The 18,816-nt window shown below is 37.3% G+C and overlaps 1 protein-coding gene across 1 annotated transcript in view; it reads left to right on the top strand.

Moving 5' to 3' along the window:
- Naf1 (nuclear assembly factor 1 ribonucleoprotein) overlaps positions 1 to 10,864 on the top strand; it is a 32,490-nt gene extending 21,626 nt beyond the window's left edge. The window contains exons 5-8 of the mRNA XM_041674787.1: positions 4,050 to 4,210; positions 6,478 to 6,529; positions 8,651 to 8,753; positions 10,004 to 10,864. Coding sequence (XP_041530721.1) covers positions 4,050 to 4,210; positions 6,478 to 6,529; positions 8,651 to 8,753; positions 10,004 to 10,449 — 762 coding nt within the window. The 3' untranslated portion in view covers positions 10,450 to 10,864. The remainder of the gene's footprint in view (positions 1 to 4,049; positions 4,211 to 6,477; positions 6,530 to 8,650; positions 8,754 to 10,003) is intronic.
- Positions 10,865 to 18,816: the final 7,952 nt, after the last annotated feature.

The raw sequence follows: 18,816 nt of genomic DNA, 5'->3' as shown, positions 1-18,816 counted from the left end.
TAAGGTTTATTTCATTTGTTTTGTTTTAAAATAATCTTACTACATCCTTCTTTGTAATAATCTTGATTAGGTAAATTACTTAATTTGAATTCAACCCAGTTTTCCTGTGATTAAGGTAGGACCAGGTAGCTACCAGTACTTCTGGATACTAAATCTGTCATAATCTTCCTTTCACTTGCTATATGATATATATATATATTTTTTTTTTTTTTGGTTTTTCGAGACAGGGTTTCTATGTGGTTTTGGAGCCTGTCCTGGAACTAGCTCTTGTAGACCAGGCTGGCCTCAAACTCACAGAGATCCGCCTGCCTCTGCCTCCCGAGTGCTGGGATTAAAGGCGTGCGCCACCACCGCCCGGCATATGATATATTTTTTTACCTAAAATTTTATAATGGTTTAAATGTAGCTGTGAAGAACAAACATTTGAGATCCCAAGGAAAGAGTTAATTAAAATGTGTTCAGGAATTTCAGTGTTGCAGTTTTAGTGCAAACCATGCCAGAAGTTGTCATAGTGATCCTCTGGGAAAATCATTCCCACAGTTAAGAAATGGAATCACACTATCCAGGGAATGAGATCCTGGGAATGAGCCTTACGTACCATGTATTACATGGGAGCTATAATATAATGGCTACCATATAGTATTGAAGTCATAGATTATTGCTGTCTTAAACATGTTTATTCAAGAAGTTAAGTTTGTTTAATTACTAAAGAGGGTAAGATAATTACTTAAGTTTAGGCCAGTAAGAGTGGTAGTGTTGACAGTCCCATCCCATACCGCTCTCATTGGACGAAGTCTGCTGTTTTTCTAAACCTTTTCAAAGCATTTATCTTGCTATTTTGTTAATTTTTTTTATTGCTTTATAAATAATACCATTTCCACTTCCTTCCCTCCTCCCACTACCCCCCCCCCATCCTCACCCTCCAGTCCTAAGAGAGGGCAGGGTACCCTGCCCTGTGAGAAGTCCAAGCCCTCCTCTTATCCAGGCCTAGGTAGGTGTACATACAAACAGACTAGAATCCCAAAAAAGCCAGTACATGCAGTAGAGACAAATCCCAGTGCCATTACCACTAGCTTCTCAGTCAGCCCCCATTGTCACCCACATTCAGAGAGTCCAGTTTGATCACATTCTCGTTCAGTCCCAGTACAGCTGGCTTTAGTGAGCTCCCATTAGATCAGGCATACTGTCTCAGTGGGTGGACCAACCCCTGGTGGTCCTGACTTCCTTGCTCATCTTCTCCCTCCTTCTGCTCTTCAACTGGACCTTGGAAGCTCAGTCCAGTGCTCCAATGTGGGTCTCTGTCTCTTTCTCCATCCATCGCCAGACAAAGGTTCTGTAGTGAAATTAAAGGTATTCATCAGTGTAACTATGGGACAAGGCCAGTTCAGGCACCCTCTCCTCTACTACCCAAGGACCTAGCTGGCAACAACATTCCCATGGACACCTTGGAACCCCTCTAGAGCCAAGCCTATTGCCAACCCTAAAATGGCTCCCTTAATTAAGAATTCTTCTTTCCTGCTCCCATATCTACCCTTCCTCCATCTCAACCATCCCACTCCCCCAAGCTCTCCCCAGTCCTCCCCTTCTCCCTTCTCTCTCCCCCTCTCCTCTTCTCCCCACCTCCATGCTCCCAACTATTGCCTGGCGATTTTGTCTGCTTCCAGTTTCCAGGAGGATCTATGTATGTTTTTCTTTGGGTTTACCTTATTATTTAGCTTCTCTAGGATTGCGAACTCTAGGCTCAGTGTCCTTTGTTTATGACTAGAATCCAGTAATGAGTGAGTACATACCATGTTCCTCTTTTTGGGTCTGAGTTATCTCACTCATGATAGTGTTTTCTATTTCCATCCATTTGCATGCAAAATTCAAGATGTCATTTTTTTACCGCTGAGTAGTACTCTAATGTGTTTATATTCCACACTTTCTTTATCCATTCTTCCATTGAGGGGCATCTAGGTTGTTTCCAGGTTCTGGCTATTACAAATAATGCTGTTATGAACATAGTTGAACAAATGCTTTTGTAGTATGATTGGGCATCTCTTGGGTATATATATTCCCAAGAGTGGAATTGCTGGATCCTGAGGTAGGTTGACTCCCAGTTTTCTGAGAAACCGCCACACTGATCTCCAAAATGGATGCACAAGTTTGCATTCCCACTAGACTAGCAATGGATAAGTGTTCCCCTTACTCCACATCCTCTCGAGCATAGGTTATCTTTGGTGTTTTTGCGTTTAGTCATTCTGACAGGTGTAAGATGGTATCTCAAAGTTGTTTTGATTTGCATTTTCCCCTGCTAAGGAAGTTGAACATGACCTTAAGTGTCTCTTGGCCATTTGAACTTCGTCTGTTGAGAATTCTCTGTTCAGTTCAGTACCCCATTTTTTAATTGGGTTATTTAGAATTTTAGTGTCTAGTTTCTTGAGTTTTTTATATATTTTAGAGATCAGTCCTTTGTCTAATGTGGGGTTGATGAAGATCTTCTCCCAGTTAGTAGGTTGCCTTTTTGTCTTAATGACAGTGTCCTTTGCTTTACAGAAGCTTCTTCGTTTCAGGAGGTCCCATTTATTCATTGTTGCTCTTATTGTCTGCTACTGGGGTAGTGGTCTCCTGTGCCCATGTGTTGCAGTCTATTTCCCACTTTTTCTTCTATCAAGGTCAGTGTGGTCAGATTTATTTATATTGAGGTCTTGAATCCATTTGGACTTGAGTTTTGTACATGGCGACAGATATGGATCTATTTTCATTCTTCTACAGGTTGACATCCAGTTATGCCAGCACCATTTGTTAAAGATGCTTTCTTTCTTCTATTGTAATATTTTAGCTCCTTTGTCAAAAATCAAGTGTTCATAGGTTTGTGGATTAATATCCCGATCTTCGATTTGATTCCATTGGTCAACGTCTCTGTTTTTATGTTAATACCAAGCTGTTTCCATTATTGTAGCTCTGTAATAGAGTTTAAAGTCAGGGATGGTAATGCCTCCGGAAGTTCCTTTATTGTATAGGATTGTTTTGGCTATCCTGGGTTGTTGTTTGTTTGTTTGTTTGTTTGTTTTAGCCCAGGCTTGTTTCCAGCTCACAGAGATCTGCCTGCTTCTGCCTCTCAAGTGCTGGGATTAAAGGTGAGCACCACCACTGCTGGGTGTTAAATTATTTTTAATTAAAAGAAGTATTAACATATTTCATAATGTTTTTATTTTTATTACTTTAATTGAAACTTTATTTTTCAAGTATTTGTAAACTTAAGAGTAGTCTTACCTTGCTAGGTTATTAGTTTTGCTCTTTAATGAAGGCAAATAAAAGATTGACTCACGAAATGAGACCACATTACAAAAGCAAGTATCCAAGGGTTGGTGAATCAGCACATGAGTGCCATTAATAAGCTGGTGAAGGAAATAATGTATATCTTTAATTATCATGCTTTCGGCTCCAGCAGTTGAGCCTCTTCCAAAATTCCATTATGGCGCTACATATGATGCTCAACTATTTGCATCTCCCTGAAACTGCCTTAAACAGAACAGGTTACTGAAGTGAGCTGGATCACAAAGGAGGATCTTTGTGACTGAACAGGACAGTCAGTCTCTGGCTTGCAGCACTGTGCCAGCTGCTCTGCTTTTTAAGCTAAGGAAAGCCAGGGCTTCATTTTTCAAAAATGCCAGCATTTTATGAAAACAACATTGACATTTTATCTTTTGATTCAGAAGCTTGCTTTTATATTTTCCATCATATGATTTCAATTTTTGACTCCATCCTGTAATTAGTGTAGCATGTAACTCGTGAACATTGATAGAAAAGTTCATTACTTACATCTAACAGGTACCACCAAAATTATTTGAATTGGCAAAAAATAAACTTATACTTATTAAGAAAAGAAATGTTTAATAAAACTATTGCATTTATAATCAAAATATAAGAACTCTGAGTGTAAAAAGTAAAATGATTTATTTGCTGTAACATAGAATTGCCTTGTTTTAGCAATTATATTTTAAAAATCTTGCTATCTTTTCAAACCATTATTGAAAGGTACATATTCTGTGTCCTCTGTTTTATAGATATTTGAGATCTTTGGACCTGTTGCCCATCCATTTTATGTGTTACGGTTTAATTCTTCAGACCACATTGAGAGTAAAGGCATCAAAATAAAGGATACTATGTATTTTGCTCCATCTACGAAAGACTTCACTCAGTATATATTCCCAGAAAAACTCAAACAGTAAGTGCTCCATTGCTATGTTCTTCATTGTCATTTATATTTTAAGAATCTGATCCTTAATGATCACATCGGATATTTGCATTACAATTCATAACAGTAGCAAAATTAATAGTTATGAAGTGGCCATGCAGAGAATCAGACAACATAAGGAACTGTTGCAGCATTAGGGAGGTTGAGAACCACTGCCTTAGATGATAGTTTCTTATAGTTAAATGATGGCTGTATTCTAGACACCTTATTTTTCTTTCTATAACACCTTTGGGAGCTGTGATTTCTCATCACTGATAACACGCAGAAAATGTGTATATTTATACTTTATCCAAAGAAGCCATAAGGATCACAGCATTCAACAAACATAGACATCTTTTGAGCTCTAGTTCACTGCAGTTTTTTTCCTGTCAAACTACTTCAATATTAGCATTACTACATAATTATTCCCAATATAAGTAAAAATTTAAAGAACTGTTTTGTTTGGTTTGTTTTGGTTGTTTAAGGCAAGGTGTCATGTATCCTTAGCTGGACTCATCTTTGTCCTCCTGCCTCCATTTCCCAAGTGCTGAGTTTACAAGTTTATTCCACCATATCCTTATACAAAATACTCTGAACTCTCTCTTGTAAGAAGTTCTCTGTACCATTTTTGTCTTAAATCAGGTTTCTAAAATTAATTTACTACTACAGAGGTAAAAGTTTTATCTTCATATGGACAAGTCATGTATAAGAATGTAAAGTAGAACTATTTGGCCTTCATTATTTTTCTAGCTGTGTGTGGTTAATTTTCTACATGAATTGGTGATGGGATAAGTGAATTAAACGGATACTAAGTCATAAAGGTTTATATTTTAGATAATGCTGGAGCAATAGCCATCTCATTCTTCCTTGAATAATAAGATGTATGTGCTCAAAAAGGTTTTCTGAAAATGCTTACAAATATAGTTAAATAAAAGCAACTTTTTATTCTTGATTTTTCAATTCTGAATAGAAATATGAATAAACCAGAGAAGTGTATAGTGAGGCTGAACTGTAGCAACCCTACCCTACCCATCCCTTCATTTTGATATCTCCTTGTTCCTACCTTTTGTAGGACTTGGCTTTTGGAGTATGGTAGTTCAGCCCCTTGGCAGTTCCAGGCCTAGCAAGACCAGTTTAATTAGCTTCTGTCCACTTGCTGTCTTGTTGCTTGATTTTTCTTCGTCGAATGTAGGTTTCTTGCAGTAGACATTCTAGCCATTGAGCTTTCCTGTTAGCTCTATGAGCTCCATACCAAGGATCTTGTACATCATTTCTTATACTGACTATATTCAAAAGAAGCACTGGATTTATATGAGGTTAACAGGTTAATGACAGCTGGCCAGATGATACAGTAGTCATTTATAATACACTTAAAGAATGTCAAAGATCTCAGTGAAAAATTTAAAGTAATTTAGTTTTTATTTTGTGACAAATTTTGTCGTTGGCAAATGTATTTTAGTGGCATTAATTCCAGAGAATCTCAATTATTTTTAAGATCTAATTTAAAGTACTGAGAACATCTAGTCAGAATAATTTATATTAATGTAGTTGAGTAACAAAGATGGCTGAAACAATGAAATAGTTAAGATTAAACATTTTAAAAAATGAGGTTTCAGAAGTTATAATTATACTGATACTTTTTTCACATTGTAAAACTTCCTACCCGAAGTTACTAATTCCATCTCTAATGACTCATTTCATATAGGCGTCTGCTACACTACACTGTCCTTCAGAGTATTCCGTCTTCCTCCTCCTCCCCAAACTCATCTATCTTTTTTTTATCTTTTTGATTTGAGAACCACTCATGGAGAATTCTTGGTATTTTTTTTTTTTAGGTGAAGTAGGGAGCAAGAACTTGTGTCTTTGCCTCTGCCTGTTCCTGTGAATCCTTAGAAAGGGAATTGCTCTGTTTTTCATGTCTGCAGCAGCTAAAGCATCTTTTGTGTGTGGGTGTGGAACAGAGTTTTGTATAAAGATCAGGCATCTTAAAAAGTGAAAATCAAAAGTGCAAAATCACTTACTCTTCACAGTATAGATGAGATCTCAGTTCCCCAGTGCTGACACTTGCATGTGCCCTGTTTTTTTCTGTGTGTGTGTGTGTGTGTGTGTGTGTTTCTTATAAGATGAACATGTTATGTGAAAACAAAAGATATTCTTTTAGCTTTTTCCCATTTCCATATAAAAATACAGGTGGAACTCATTTAATTTTCCAAGGTGTTAGGTTCTGTAAGTTCTCAACAAAATCTGATCTTTTCTAGGGACAGAGGATCAGATGCCTCTTGGAAGAATGATCAGGAGCCACCTCCAGAAGTTAGTATGAGCCTTTTTACTTAATATTTCACAAAGCAGCACATGCCTTAGTCATACACATTGTTAACTAATTCTGACTTATTTACCTTGTAATTCTCATTTTTATCAACTGGTAGACAAAAATGTTATTACTTACAATTGAGTTTGTTCTTCAGTTTAGTGAATGTGTGGTACCTGATGGCATTTGCTGTGATGCCTTTAGTATGTCAACCTTTGGGGGTGGGGTAGAGTCATGAGCAGCTGCTTACTCTTCCTAATGTCCATCTCCATCTTGATTTTATGTTTTGTGTCCATGTCACTGGGACCTTAGTTTTATCTCCTAAGGTGTGCTAGTAATTTAATCTGTCCAGATGTCATTTAGGAATCACATGCATGCGGATGTGTTATTATTTGGTCCCACTCTAGGTGATGCAAAGTTTGTGTTAAAGATTTTAGTGTTGTGGCTTTGGGTTAATTGAAGATTTAATTTCTGAATACTTCAATTATTTCAAACAGTGCTGAAGATCCTGATATGAGTCAGGTTTGTGCCCACTTATAGAGATTTTACAGGAATGAATCGCTTAGCTCAGGGAATAATCTATCTGATATCTACCAAAATGTTATCTCATGATGTTGATGTTGGTACTTATTCACATTCTCTGTTGTGCTCAGGGCATCTTCATAATGAAATTGCATGTTTTAAAGTGTTTAGACGTTCATGTGAGTCTTGAGATTGGTCGTGTTAAACTCATTTTAGGCCTGAGGATTGAAGTTAATAATTTTGGTAATGTTAAGTTCTTGTGAAATTGGATTGGTTTGATTTGATTTGGTTTTTACAGAATGAAATCCCATGTGCTGTATGATTGTGAGTGTTTGTGGGGTTCCAGGGGCCGGGTGTGGCAGTCTAGTTCAAAAAAATGTTGGAATTTAATTTTATATATTTGTTAATGATATTTTATAGTCCAAATGAATTTTCCAATTTTTTTAAAAGATTTACTTATTATGTATACAACATTCCTTCCATGTGTGCCTGCAGGCCAGAAGAGGGCACCAGATCTCATTATAGATGGCTGTGAGCCACCATGTGGTTGCTGGGAATCGAACTCAGGACTTCTAGAAGAGCAGCCAGTGCTCTTAACCGCTGAGCCATCTCCAGCCCTGAATTCTCTAATTTTACACTATGGTAAAATGCTGAACATACATAAAAGACGTGGAGATTTCTTAAATCTCATCTTTATACAATTCTAATGTATAAATGAAAAAATTATAGTTGACTTAAATATTTCATGTATACAAAATTGATTTTTTTATAAGAAAAATGATTTTAGGAGATGATAGCAAAATTTATTCAAAGCAATCTCTAATGCTGCTTCAATGAACTTTCCTTCCTCTCCCTCTTGAGTTACTTGACAGTTACCGATTCTGTAGAAGGAAGAACAGCTTTGGTTTGCTTTCAGAACATCTTTACTTTTACATTCTCTGTGCTTTTGGCCGTGTGCATATTCCCATTTCCTGTTCTGGCAACAAGTCTTCCTTTTTCTACTTTTTTTTTTTTTTTAACGCAGCCCCGTACTCTTAACACGAAATCATAGAATTTGTTTTATTGCTTGTTGTAAAGAAAGAAATTTGAGATCATGACAAGATTGATGGAAAGGTACTTGTCTGGTTTTGATTGACCAAATCATGGAATGATGATGTTCTGGATCTGGTGGTGTGCAAAAATAGTTTAATCTTCTTACTGTTTTCTTTGGTAGCTGGCATGATGATGAATCTTAAATCTAAGCAGGAAGTTAGACTTCTGGCCAGGGAATATGTCTTTCATATCTTAAAATTGCTGATTTTTGGCATTTTAAAGTTATCTAGCTAAAGCTTTCTAGGAATTCAATAGACAAATTTTTTAAAAAGGCAAATTTCAAATACCCAGCTTATTAAACTCTTTAGGGCTTAAAAACAAACATAAAAGGCATGATTTCTTTTTTGTTACTACTTTAGATGTTAATCCACATTTTAATAGGTAGTATTAAGTTCAAATGAGCAACCTTCTCTCATGGTTAGTGGTTAAATAACAGTTTGAGCCTCATCTACAAGCACCTGTTTTGTTGGCAAAGACGTGATACTTGAATTTCTACTTTTATCTGTAAGGCTTTGGATTTTAGTGATGATGAAAAAGAAAAAGAAGCCAAACAAAGGAAAAAGTCTCAGATTCAAGGGCGGAAAAAACTCAAATCCGAATTGAATGAGTCAGGTGAGTATATTGTTTCTATTTTGACCTTCTACAAATATGTAAACTAAAATAAAATAGAATATCTGGGTTCTCTATATCTCCTGGCGCCCCTCACATTGCAGGCATTACACAGCATGGGCTATGTTGAGAGCCCCAGGAATACTTGTGTTGTTTGAGCTCAATCTGAAGTTATCTTTTAGGATATCAAGCTGAGTCCTTAGAGGCAACTGTGCTTATAGTGTGGTTTTCTTAAGGGATAGATTTGCCCATGTTTAGAATTCAGTGGTGTGGCACCCAAATCAGATTCTTTATTTTGACTTTTTCTTTTTTGAAATTGAACTTTTTGAGATAATTGTAGATTCACATATATTTATTATATGCCCCTCACGCTATTTCTTTCAGTTGCAACACCTCGTAAAACTTGCTGTGTCACATCTAGAGTTAGTGCTGAGGTAATATCCTCAAGGTTTAATAATACTGTGACAGAACAGAGTGGTCCTTAGTTCTTAGTTCATTTGCTTTCTAGTAGTGACAATTTAAATCTTTTCACCTCAGTTCATGACAAGCATGTTTGTCTGTCTGTCTGTTTCTCTGCTCCTTCCTCCTTTGTCTGCCTTGTAGCACTAGAGATCAAATTCATGGCCTTGCACGTGCAAGTGCTCAGCTCCTGGTTGCATTACCAGTACTGTTTTCCATGTCTTTAATGTGATCATTTCGGGAGTCTTACATAAGTGAAATCCTAGTGTATCACACGAGTGTTTGAAATCACACATTTGCTTTGCTGCTCATCATACTTTCTTGGAAATCCATTCAAGTTTCTATATTTGTAGATTGTTCCTTTCTTTCCAGAGTCCTGTCCCATTGGGTGAATTAGACTATAATTGTTTAACTGCTAATCTGTTAAGGAGCATCTGGCTTATTTCCATTTTTTGGTCAGGAATAAATCTTACATAAGAATATTTGGGGTTTTTTTTAATACATTTGTATTTCTCGGGACAAATGCTAAGCAGGAACGCAGCCTTCTTTCTCAGCCTTGAGTGTGTGGGGGGATTGGTGCTTTTGTTTTGTTTTGTGGTTGGATGCAGTTATTGATAAATATTTTGTCTTGCCTTTCCTAATCCTTAAGCATTAAGTTGTGCCTTTTAAATTCATTTTAAATTGAGTTTTCAGTGGTGTTAGTAACTTAAGGAATAGAAATTATTCTTTAAGCAATTATCTTGATGTATTAAACTGAACTTTAAATTTGCTTTTATGTGTTTCTGCCATTGCAGGTGAAGATTTTGGTGAAGTGCATCAGAATTGGAATGCTTATGGCTCTTCTTCAGAATATTCGAGGGGATATCACAACAGGGAATTCACAAGAGGCTTTTCGAGGGGAAGATATTCCCGAGGAAGCCACAGCAGGCCTCCCCCTCAGCAGTTGTATAACTCAAATCAAATGGCATCTCAAGAGACTTTGGGATTTCCACCTCAGAGACAAGATAATCCTGTCATGCCCCACTATCCCTTTCCCCCTCCCATGTTTGATATGCATAACTTTTCACTCCCTCCCCCACCCCCACCTCCTTCTGTAAGTATGGGGTGGGCTGCACCTAATATGGCCTCTCTTCCCTTACTTAATTTACCATACTCCCTACCACCACCACCCCCTCCCCCACCTCCTCCCCCTCCTTCTCCTGGAGAGAGTAATTCTTCTCATTTTGGACCTTACTATTAGGTATATGCTTGTAGTTCAGAAAAATATGGACTGTTAAGATTATATGTTAAAGACTTTTTTTAAAAGGAAAATCTATCATGGAACTAGATTTTTAAAAAGACATTGTAAAATAGTAAATGAAATGACTCATTTATATGTTCATATATTTTAAATGACTCACTTGTAAGTTCATATATATTTGTGACCTTTGTGAAATGCTATTCATCTCATTCTTAGAGAAAAATCCAGTTTATATAATATTTAAGTAAAATGTTGAATCATGTCCTCCACTACCCATCCACCAAACAGTATGCGTTGTCATGGCTGTTAAATATGCCTCTAATGTACTGAACACTGTCTTCTTAGTATAACCATAAAGTAAGATGTTCAAGTCCTACTAAGTGTCTTTAAAATAAAGTATTTTTATAAATTGACACTTTTGGAATTGATTGTGAGTGCAAGAATTCTTTAAACTTGATTTCTGTAAGCAAGTTCAGTGCGGGAAGAAGGAAGACACCGTAAGCAGAAGCTTTGTTAGCTGGCAAATATTAACCGTGTTGACAAACACTCTGCGCTTGTAGGTCTTCATTGCTTATGCGTGTGTAGAAAGCTCTATCATTGAAATTAAGGTCTGGGGGTGTATATATATATATGTCTTCTGTTCTCAGGCTTTCTGGTATCTGAACCTGTCTAATGGATGCATAGCGAATGACCAAATCAATTTAGAGTTTTTAACTGAATGAGTTTTGTTTTCCAGCACAGTGTAAATGCTAAGAGGAATCAAGGAATTTGGGATCTTGTGTAGGCCTTCATCAAAGTCTGTCCATTCTCATTTATTAACAGAAGCCTGCACGCTCAGTCGATGCTCTTAATTTAACTGAGGTCACTTACCTGTTACAGTGGCAGAGTTGAATCAAGGTGCTTTTCCCTTTCAGTACTTTCTGCTCAGTTGGTGCTTAGTCTTTCGTTCCCTGATATTCTTACAATACTGTGTTAGTGCAGCACAATGGGGAATTTAGAGATCACTAATTTCAAGCTTGTCCACTCTGTAATTGTATTGAGGTCCTACTTTGCTCCCTACAGGCTAAGACAGCTGCAGCGTTTGTAGGTGATAGCTGCAGTCTGTCTTGGCATGAAACTTGTGAGACTTGGCATGAAGTCTGTGAAAGTATACGTGTCAACTTTATTATGTTGGAGTTTCTTTATTGTTCTCTGAAGATTTCTCTTTAGGAATGATTTTTATAGTTGGAAGAGATGTATTTCTGGTTTGTAGAATGTTTCTGGTTGATAGAATTAAGAAAAACATTGTATTTGCACTGGAGAGATGGCCCAGCAGTTAAGAATGCATGCTGTTCTGGCAGAAGAATTTAATCTTAATCTGCAAGTATTTCAGGGCAAACACATTACTACAGCCTTCTTTCTTTCTTTCTTTCTTTCTTTTTCTTTTCTCTTTTTTCTTTTTTTTTTTTTTTTTTTTTTTGACAGTACACTTGAACTTGAGTAAGCTAGTTTGGGTAGCAATGGAAGTGAGGTTGTGCCAGGGAGAAAACCTAGCTACAAATTCCATATCCTTACGTATTTCAGTATGTATTGACATCTCAAAGTATTTGTTTTGTCATCAAGAGTTCATCTTTGGAGTGGAAGCCGACTGCTAGTGGTTTACTGTTCTTCCAATGCATGTGGTTAGTTACAGTCAGCTGTGGGTGGTGGTAGTAAGAGGTGTGGGGCCTTGGAGACGTGATTCCTCACGAAAGAGGCTGCCTGTCGGTGGATGGGTGCCCTGGAATGTGACTGGGGGATACTGCTTTAGGCTGTGAAGTCTTCTACTCCTCCACTGTGTGAAGAGTTAAGTCTCTTCCCTTGGAAGAGTTGGGAACAGGTACTGGTTTGGGCACAGAAATAGGCAAACACCAGAGAAGTTGATGCATTTTCTTGCATCCAAAACAAAAAAATTAATTTATATTGTTTATAAATTATCCAGTCCGTGGATTTTGGAGCAGTATACAGAACAACAGTCTTTTGGAAGAGAAAAATGATGCAGGATTGCTATTCTCATATTAATCTTAAGAGTGCATTCAAAATTACCATGGCCCTGTGTCTAAACTCCAACCTGAAAAGAATGTAAATGTATTCATTCTTTCTTCAAATAGAAAATCCTTAATCGTTTCCTGCACTAAATCAGGACAGTTACAGGGTAACATGTAGATAATTGTCTCTGCAGTCTATAGTTAGTAAATGTAGTTGAATGAAAGTACTGATGTTGACTAAGCTACTGTATTTGTTTTATTAAGCTGAATTCTGTTTTAGAAAAAATATAGTGCTGTTCATAGTGTACTGATGAGAAATCATAGGCCGTGAGGGCTGATAACACTTGCTGCTCTTTTAGAGGACCAGAGTTGGAGCAGAACCTACGTTTGCTGCTCTCAACCAATTGGCACTCTTATGCATTGCTTCTGTAGGGGAACCGATGCCCTCTTCTGGCCTGTTTTGACATCCACAAACACATGGTTTTGAACATGTATCTTGAAAGAACTGAGGTGAGGCTGGCTTTTCAACATCTGGAATAAAAAGCACTTTGAAAATTTACCAAGAGACATGTATTATTTGGCAATGTACTGCTATAATGGACTACTACAGACTAGGTAACTCATCAGGAGCCCAGTGTCAGGTGCCAACATCTGGCAAGAGCTTTCTGCTTTATCACATGGTGAAAGCGGTTGGGGAGAATAGGGTCCTTTGTTATCATACCACTTTCTACCATAGTCTTGAGCCCATCTTTAAAGATTCCACTTCCTAGAACTGTACCAATAACAAATTTCAGCATGAGTTTGATAGGGGACAGTCAGACCATAGCAAAACATTCTATAAAAGTGACAAACTACCAAAATGTGTCCATGTCACAGTGTGATAGTAACACTTGCTAGTTAACGATGCTAAGTGGAGAGGGGACAGACTGCTAGGAGCAGTATTGCTTCTTTTCCATGCGGCACAACCCCACTTTATTTCCTTTTTATTCATTACCATTATATGTTAACTGCTTTTTGCTAATTAACACCATTTGATAAGAATCTGAGGTCATTTTAACTTCTGATGTGAAGAGGGATTTAAGACCCCAGTGTTTAAAGTGCTTACTTCATGTAAGCAATATTTTCAAGCACTGTGTTTGGAGGACACAAGCTCAGGCATAGCGCATCATTTATGTTTCCTTTCAATAGGAATGACTGGTCTTTTATTTGAGCTTATGGATTCATACATTAATGTTTGACTGGTTTGGATATTTTCATTCTTTCACATAACAAAACTTGTTGAGCTTCCACTATGGAGTGCTTTCCTGTTACATAAGGTCTCCCTCGCCTCCAAATGACTAAAATCAGGGAATATAAACTGAGAGAAGTAAGAGCTTTTAAAACTCTGTTCTTCATTTTCCCCATCTTAGGTAAGATACTAAAATTTGAGCAAATCCTTTCCATGGGTGCTATCATTACATACTCGGGTTGATGGCGGAGGTTTCTGTCCCACACAGTCCCGCAGCCCTTCAGTCCCAAAGAAGCATACAGAGGTCTACATTAATCATAACTGGTTGGCCAGTAGCTCAGGCTTATTTAACTCTTACATATTAGTCCAGAATTCTTGTCTGTTCAGCCACGTGGCTTGATACCTTTTATCAGTGAAGCATTCTCATCTTGCTTCCTCTGTGCCTGGGTGACAACTGCAAACTGACCCTTTCCTCTTCCCAGAATTCTGTTCTTGTCACCCTGCCTCTATTTCATGCTTGGCTACTGGTCAATCTGTTTTATTAAAGCAATACAAGCAAGACCTTTTCCCCACAGTATTGGGGTGCTTACAACTCCTTTATAATAGTCAAGTACTGCTATAATTATGTGCTAGGGTCAATAAACTAATGCTTTCTTAAATAAGAATCCTTAAAATATGAAACAACATTTGCAAAATGAATTAATCTTGTATTCATGCAATAAGCCTTTCTACAATAAATGGTCAGACACTGCTTGTTTGACATCAGAAAACCTGAGGCCTGATCATGCCCATGTGTGTACGCACACACTTAACTTCAGTGCAATATGAACTGAAAATGTAAAATACTGAAAATCTTAGAAAAACTGTTCAAGTAATGTTAAAGCTGAGTTATTTATGATTTAAGGCCTTCAGGATTCTAAAGGAAAAGAAACAGTAGTATGTGACTTTTGCATCTTCTCTGAATCACATATATGTGAGTGTAAGTTAACATATAACAGACAGGATTCTATGCAGTTGTATCCTGGGATGTTAAGAACACACTATAGTTGAAAACAAAGTTGGATATTTTCTATCAGATACTTGTTTTAAGCTTCTAACAGCAATAACATCAGATCATATTTTTGGCTATGTCCCTAAGTTGTAGTGAATTATACATGTACAACTAGCTATTTAGTGTTGTACAGGATGTGAATTTGTATATCGGTTTAGGAGTAATAAAAATGAAGAAAAATAATATTCTTTTCTGCAAGTTTAATAAAATACCATTGTATACTCTTTCTATGTTGCTATGCATGTTTATTATTTGAAAGGTAGTGTGAAAAGTGTCACTGACATACTGCTCACTGCTAAGTTGTGTATTGCCTCTCCTCTTTTTTAAGGTTGACAGAAGGCAGATAGATTTTGCACTAAAGTACCTTATAGTTGGTCTCATTACTTTATCTCCGAAATAGAACAGATTGACCTTGTTCATATGATAAAAGCTTTTATTTATATTGAGGACAGAGGAGCCAGATGTTTTTTCTAACGAGATGTAATCTCAAAGATAACAAACTAGAACAGATACAAAGGGATGGAGAATCTATTATCAGGTACTGCCCATTGAAATTTGGCAAATAGATGATGGCAATCTAGTGTGGCTACGGTAGAGATGGACTAAAATGTTCTCAGTACTAATTGCCAGTCATTGGGTAAAACTTGTTAACATAACTCTCTAAAGCTTTTATGCCGTGCTCCCATGACATTCAGCAGTGCTGGGGACATTTGTTCTTTCCCTCAACAGCTCTTGAAAATACCTGTTTGATGATGTGTCACATGCAGTGTTTTGTTTCAGACATGATTTGGCACCATCAGACTCAATTATGGAAGCTGAGACATTTGATATCATTTGGTGTTGATAATTTTAATGTTTTGGATTTGACTATGAGTAATTTTTAGTTTATTTGTTGGTAACAAGTTCAAATGAATTCAGTTCACAAGTTGGGGAAGCAATGGATTAAAAAAAATGGCTGAAGGTATTAATGTTAATGTATTCTAGTACTGTTACTTTGAGCCATACAAAACTAGCTACAAGGTGGCAGTTGCATAGGCTTCAAGTGTAGGTTGTGGGGTGTGTTGCATTCTGTTTAGATTTTTTTTCTTCATAGAACGTTCCCTGTCCCAATGCCCCACAGATTGGAAAGTGCCATCAGGATGGTTGGCAGAAACTCATGGTAGGATGTTGTGGTATGAATGAGAATGGCCCTCATAGACTCATATGTTTGAATGTGTATGTTCTGGTTAGTGGAACTATTTGGAAAGGATTAGGAGATATGCCTTTGTTGGGGTAGGTATAACCTTGTTGGATCTCTCCATCCCCGTGTACTCTCTCCCTATCCCTTTCTGCCTTCAGAGATGTAAGCAAACCCCAACTAAATGATTTCTTTTATAATAGTTGTGTTGGTCATGGCATCTTTTTCACAGCAATAGAACAGTAATAAAACGTGTGTCTCAGAGTTGCCTCATCCTGCTAAGAAGGTAATTATTAGATCCCAGGCAACCATAATTCTTTGGTGGAGTCTATAGGTTCAAACTTGTGGTTTTTACCCAATCTTTTAAGAACTCCTTTAATCCCTGCAAACTTTCTAGCAAGATCTGTGGCTCATCTTGTTTCAGGAGAGGACAAGAAACAGAATCCACAAGGTGCTTAGAGCAGGAGTGACATAGATGTTTCTAAATCTAACTACAGATCATCGTTACAATTGTGATTGTCAGTTATCCATATTAACTTTTACATAGTGATAATTTGTACTCTCCCAAGTCTGTTTTACCCTTCCCCCCCTTTTCCCTTGTGACTTCTTACCCTTCTCTAATCTACTTCTTTTCAGGTTTTTCGTGGTTTCCCTAGCTTCACGCTGAAGGGGAAAAAAAAAAACTGCCTTTAGCTTAACATGGTGACCCCTACTTTACTACATTTTCCTGCAAATGACCTGATTATTTTAAGCTTAATAACACTCTGATATCTATTATGATATATATAGTAATATATACACACATGTATATGTATATATACACACATAAACATATAAGTGTGCACTATTTTCTGTATCCTTTTATCAGTTGATAAACACAGGCTGATTTCATGGTGTGGCTGCTGGGAATAGTGCTTCAATAAGCCTTGCATGCACAAGTGTTCCTAGTACCCTGACATTGTTTCCTTTGAATCTCTACCTGTGAGTGCCATAGGTAAATCATATGGTGCTTCTATTTTATTGTAGTGATGAAGCTATATTGTTTTCCATCGTAGCTACATTAATATACATTCTCTCTTCTCCCTCTTCCCTACCCCACCCCCACAAATTCATACGGATTTCTTTTATGCCCTTACATCCTTGTCATCATTTTTCATTTGTTTTGGGGTTTTGGGGGGTGGTTTCTTTTTTAAAAAATTGATAATATTAAAGAAATTACTTACTACTGTGTGTGTATACATATGTGGAGATCAGAAGACAAATTTATGGAGTCACATCTGTCCTTCCACCTTTATGTGGGTACCAGGAACTGAACTTGGGTTTCTTGGCTTGTTTTGGAAGGATCTTAACTCATTGAACCATCCTCTTAGCCTGTCTTTTTGCTTTCTGATGAAGCTATTCTGACAGGACTGAGATGGACCTCATTTTTGCATTCCCTTTGTGGTTTTTCTCTCATAGCTAAATGATGTGGGAGGTCCTTCCATATGTGTTTTGCTTTTATTGGTTAATGAATAAAGAAACTGCCTTGGCCTGTGCTAGAGCAGAGTGAAAACTAAGCTGAATGCTGGGAGAAAGAAGGCGGAGTCACGAGAAGCCTTGTAGTCCCGCCAGAGACAGGCGCAATTGGAACCTTGATGGTAAGCCACAGTCATGTGGCAATACACAGATTAATAGAAATTGGTTAAATTAGATGTAAGAGCTAGCCAATAAGAATCTAGAGCTAATAGGCCAAACATTGTTCTGTGTGGATATTTCAAGTCTGGGCAGCTGGGAATAATCAAGCAGCCTTCTACAACAGCTAAATGAAGTTGTTCAGCATTTTTGTATTAGCTGTTGGCCCTTTGTGCATGTTCGACAGTCTGTTCCTAGGTTGTACAATTTTCTTTATTCATTCTTCACTCCTTTTTCCTTCCCTCCCCTAAGTCCCGCATCTGTGTTGAGGGTAGCAAATTCTAACCCAAGGCCTTCAGAGTGCCAAGCAAACTCTCTACCACTGAGCCACACTTCCAGTTTGAGTTCTTGAGAGATTCTTCATGCTAGCCCTCTACTGGCCAAGATACCATTCTGTGGAATTCTCTGCCCTGTGTTCTTTTGCCATGCAAACATTTTTACTTTGATGCAGTTCTAAATGTCAGTTCTTACATTTATCTTCTGAGCTGTTAAGTTTCCTACTCAGGAAATCATAGGCTATGCTGGTATCTTGAAGCATTTCCCTTGGGGTCTCCTACCAACTTAAAGTTTTGTATGAAGGCATTTGTTCCATTTTGAGGTGATTTTCATACAGAATGAAAGGTATCTAATTTTGAACTATCTGTGCATACTCAGTTTTCCTAACACCATTTATTAAAGAACCTGCCTTTTCTCTAAAAGTTTTGCCACTTTTATACAATAATAATTTAAAAATAACTGTTATGGATACCAGATTGTCTATGAAACCATTTGGGAAACAACTAAATTTTAAAACCTGTTAACATTATTTTTTGTTCTTAAAGAATTTCATATATTGTATCTTGATTATATTCACTCTCTACTTCTCCCCCTCCCTAACTCCTCCCAGATCTCCCCGACACACACACACACACACACACACACACACACACACACACACTTTTCTGTTCTTTTCTTAAAGGAACTAAAATTCTATATGGATGGATAGAGAGATATTGACATAGACAGAAAGAGAGGAAAAGGAAAGAGGAGAATACTTTAGAAACATTAAGAAACAAGGCTGGGTTTCAAATGGGCAGAGAGAAAGAGAAAAATGGATTTTTTGATCATACATAGCCAGAAGCAGAATATTTGACATCTCAGATGTCTAAGAATGCCCAGCATGCTTGTTTTTTCTTGAGAGGAACTTAAGTTTAGACTGCAAATGGGAATTCATTCTTACATTACAAGAAAGGGA

This window comes from Microtus oregoni, unplaced genomic scaffold (genome assembly GCF_018167655.1).
Source record: "Microtus oregoni isolate MIOR12 unplaced genomic scaffold, Mior012 000025F_ref0000491, whole genome shotgun sequence".
Lineage (NCBI taxonomy): Eukaryota > Metazoa > Chordata > Mammalia > Rodentia > Cricetidae > Microtus > Microtus oregoni.
Note: the sequence above shows the minus strand (reverse complement) of the source record. Positions and strands in the feature narration are given on the sequence as shown.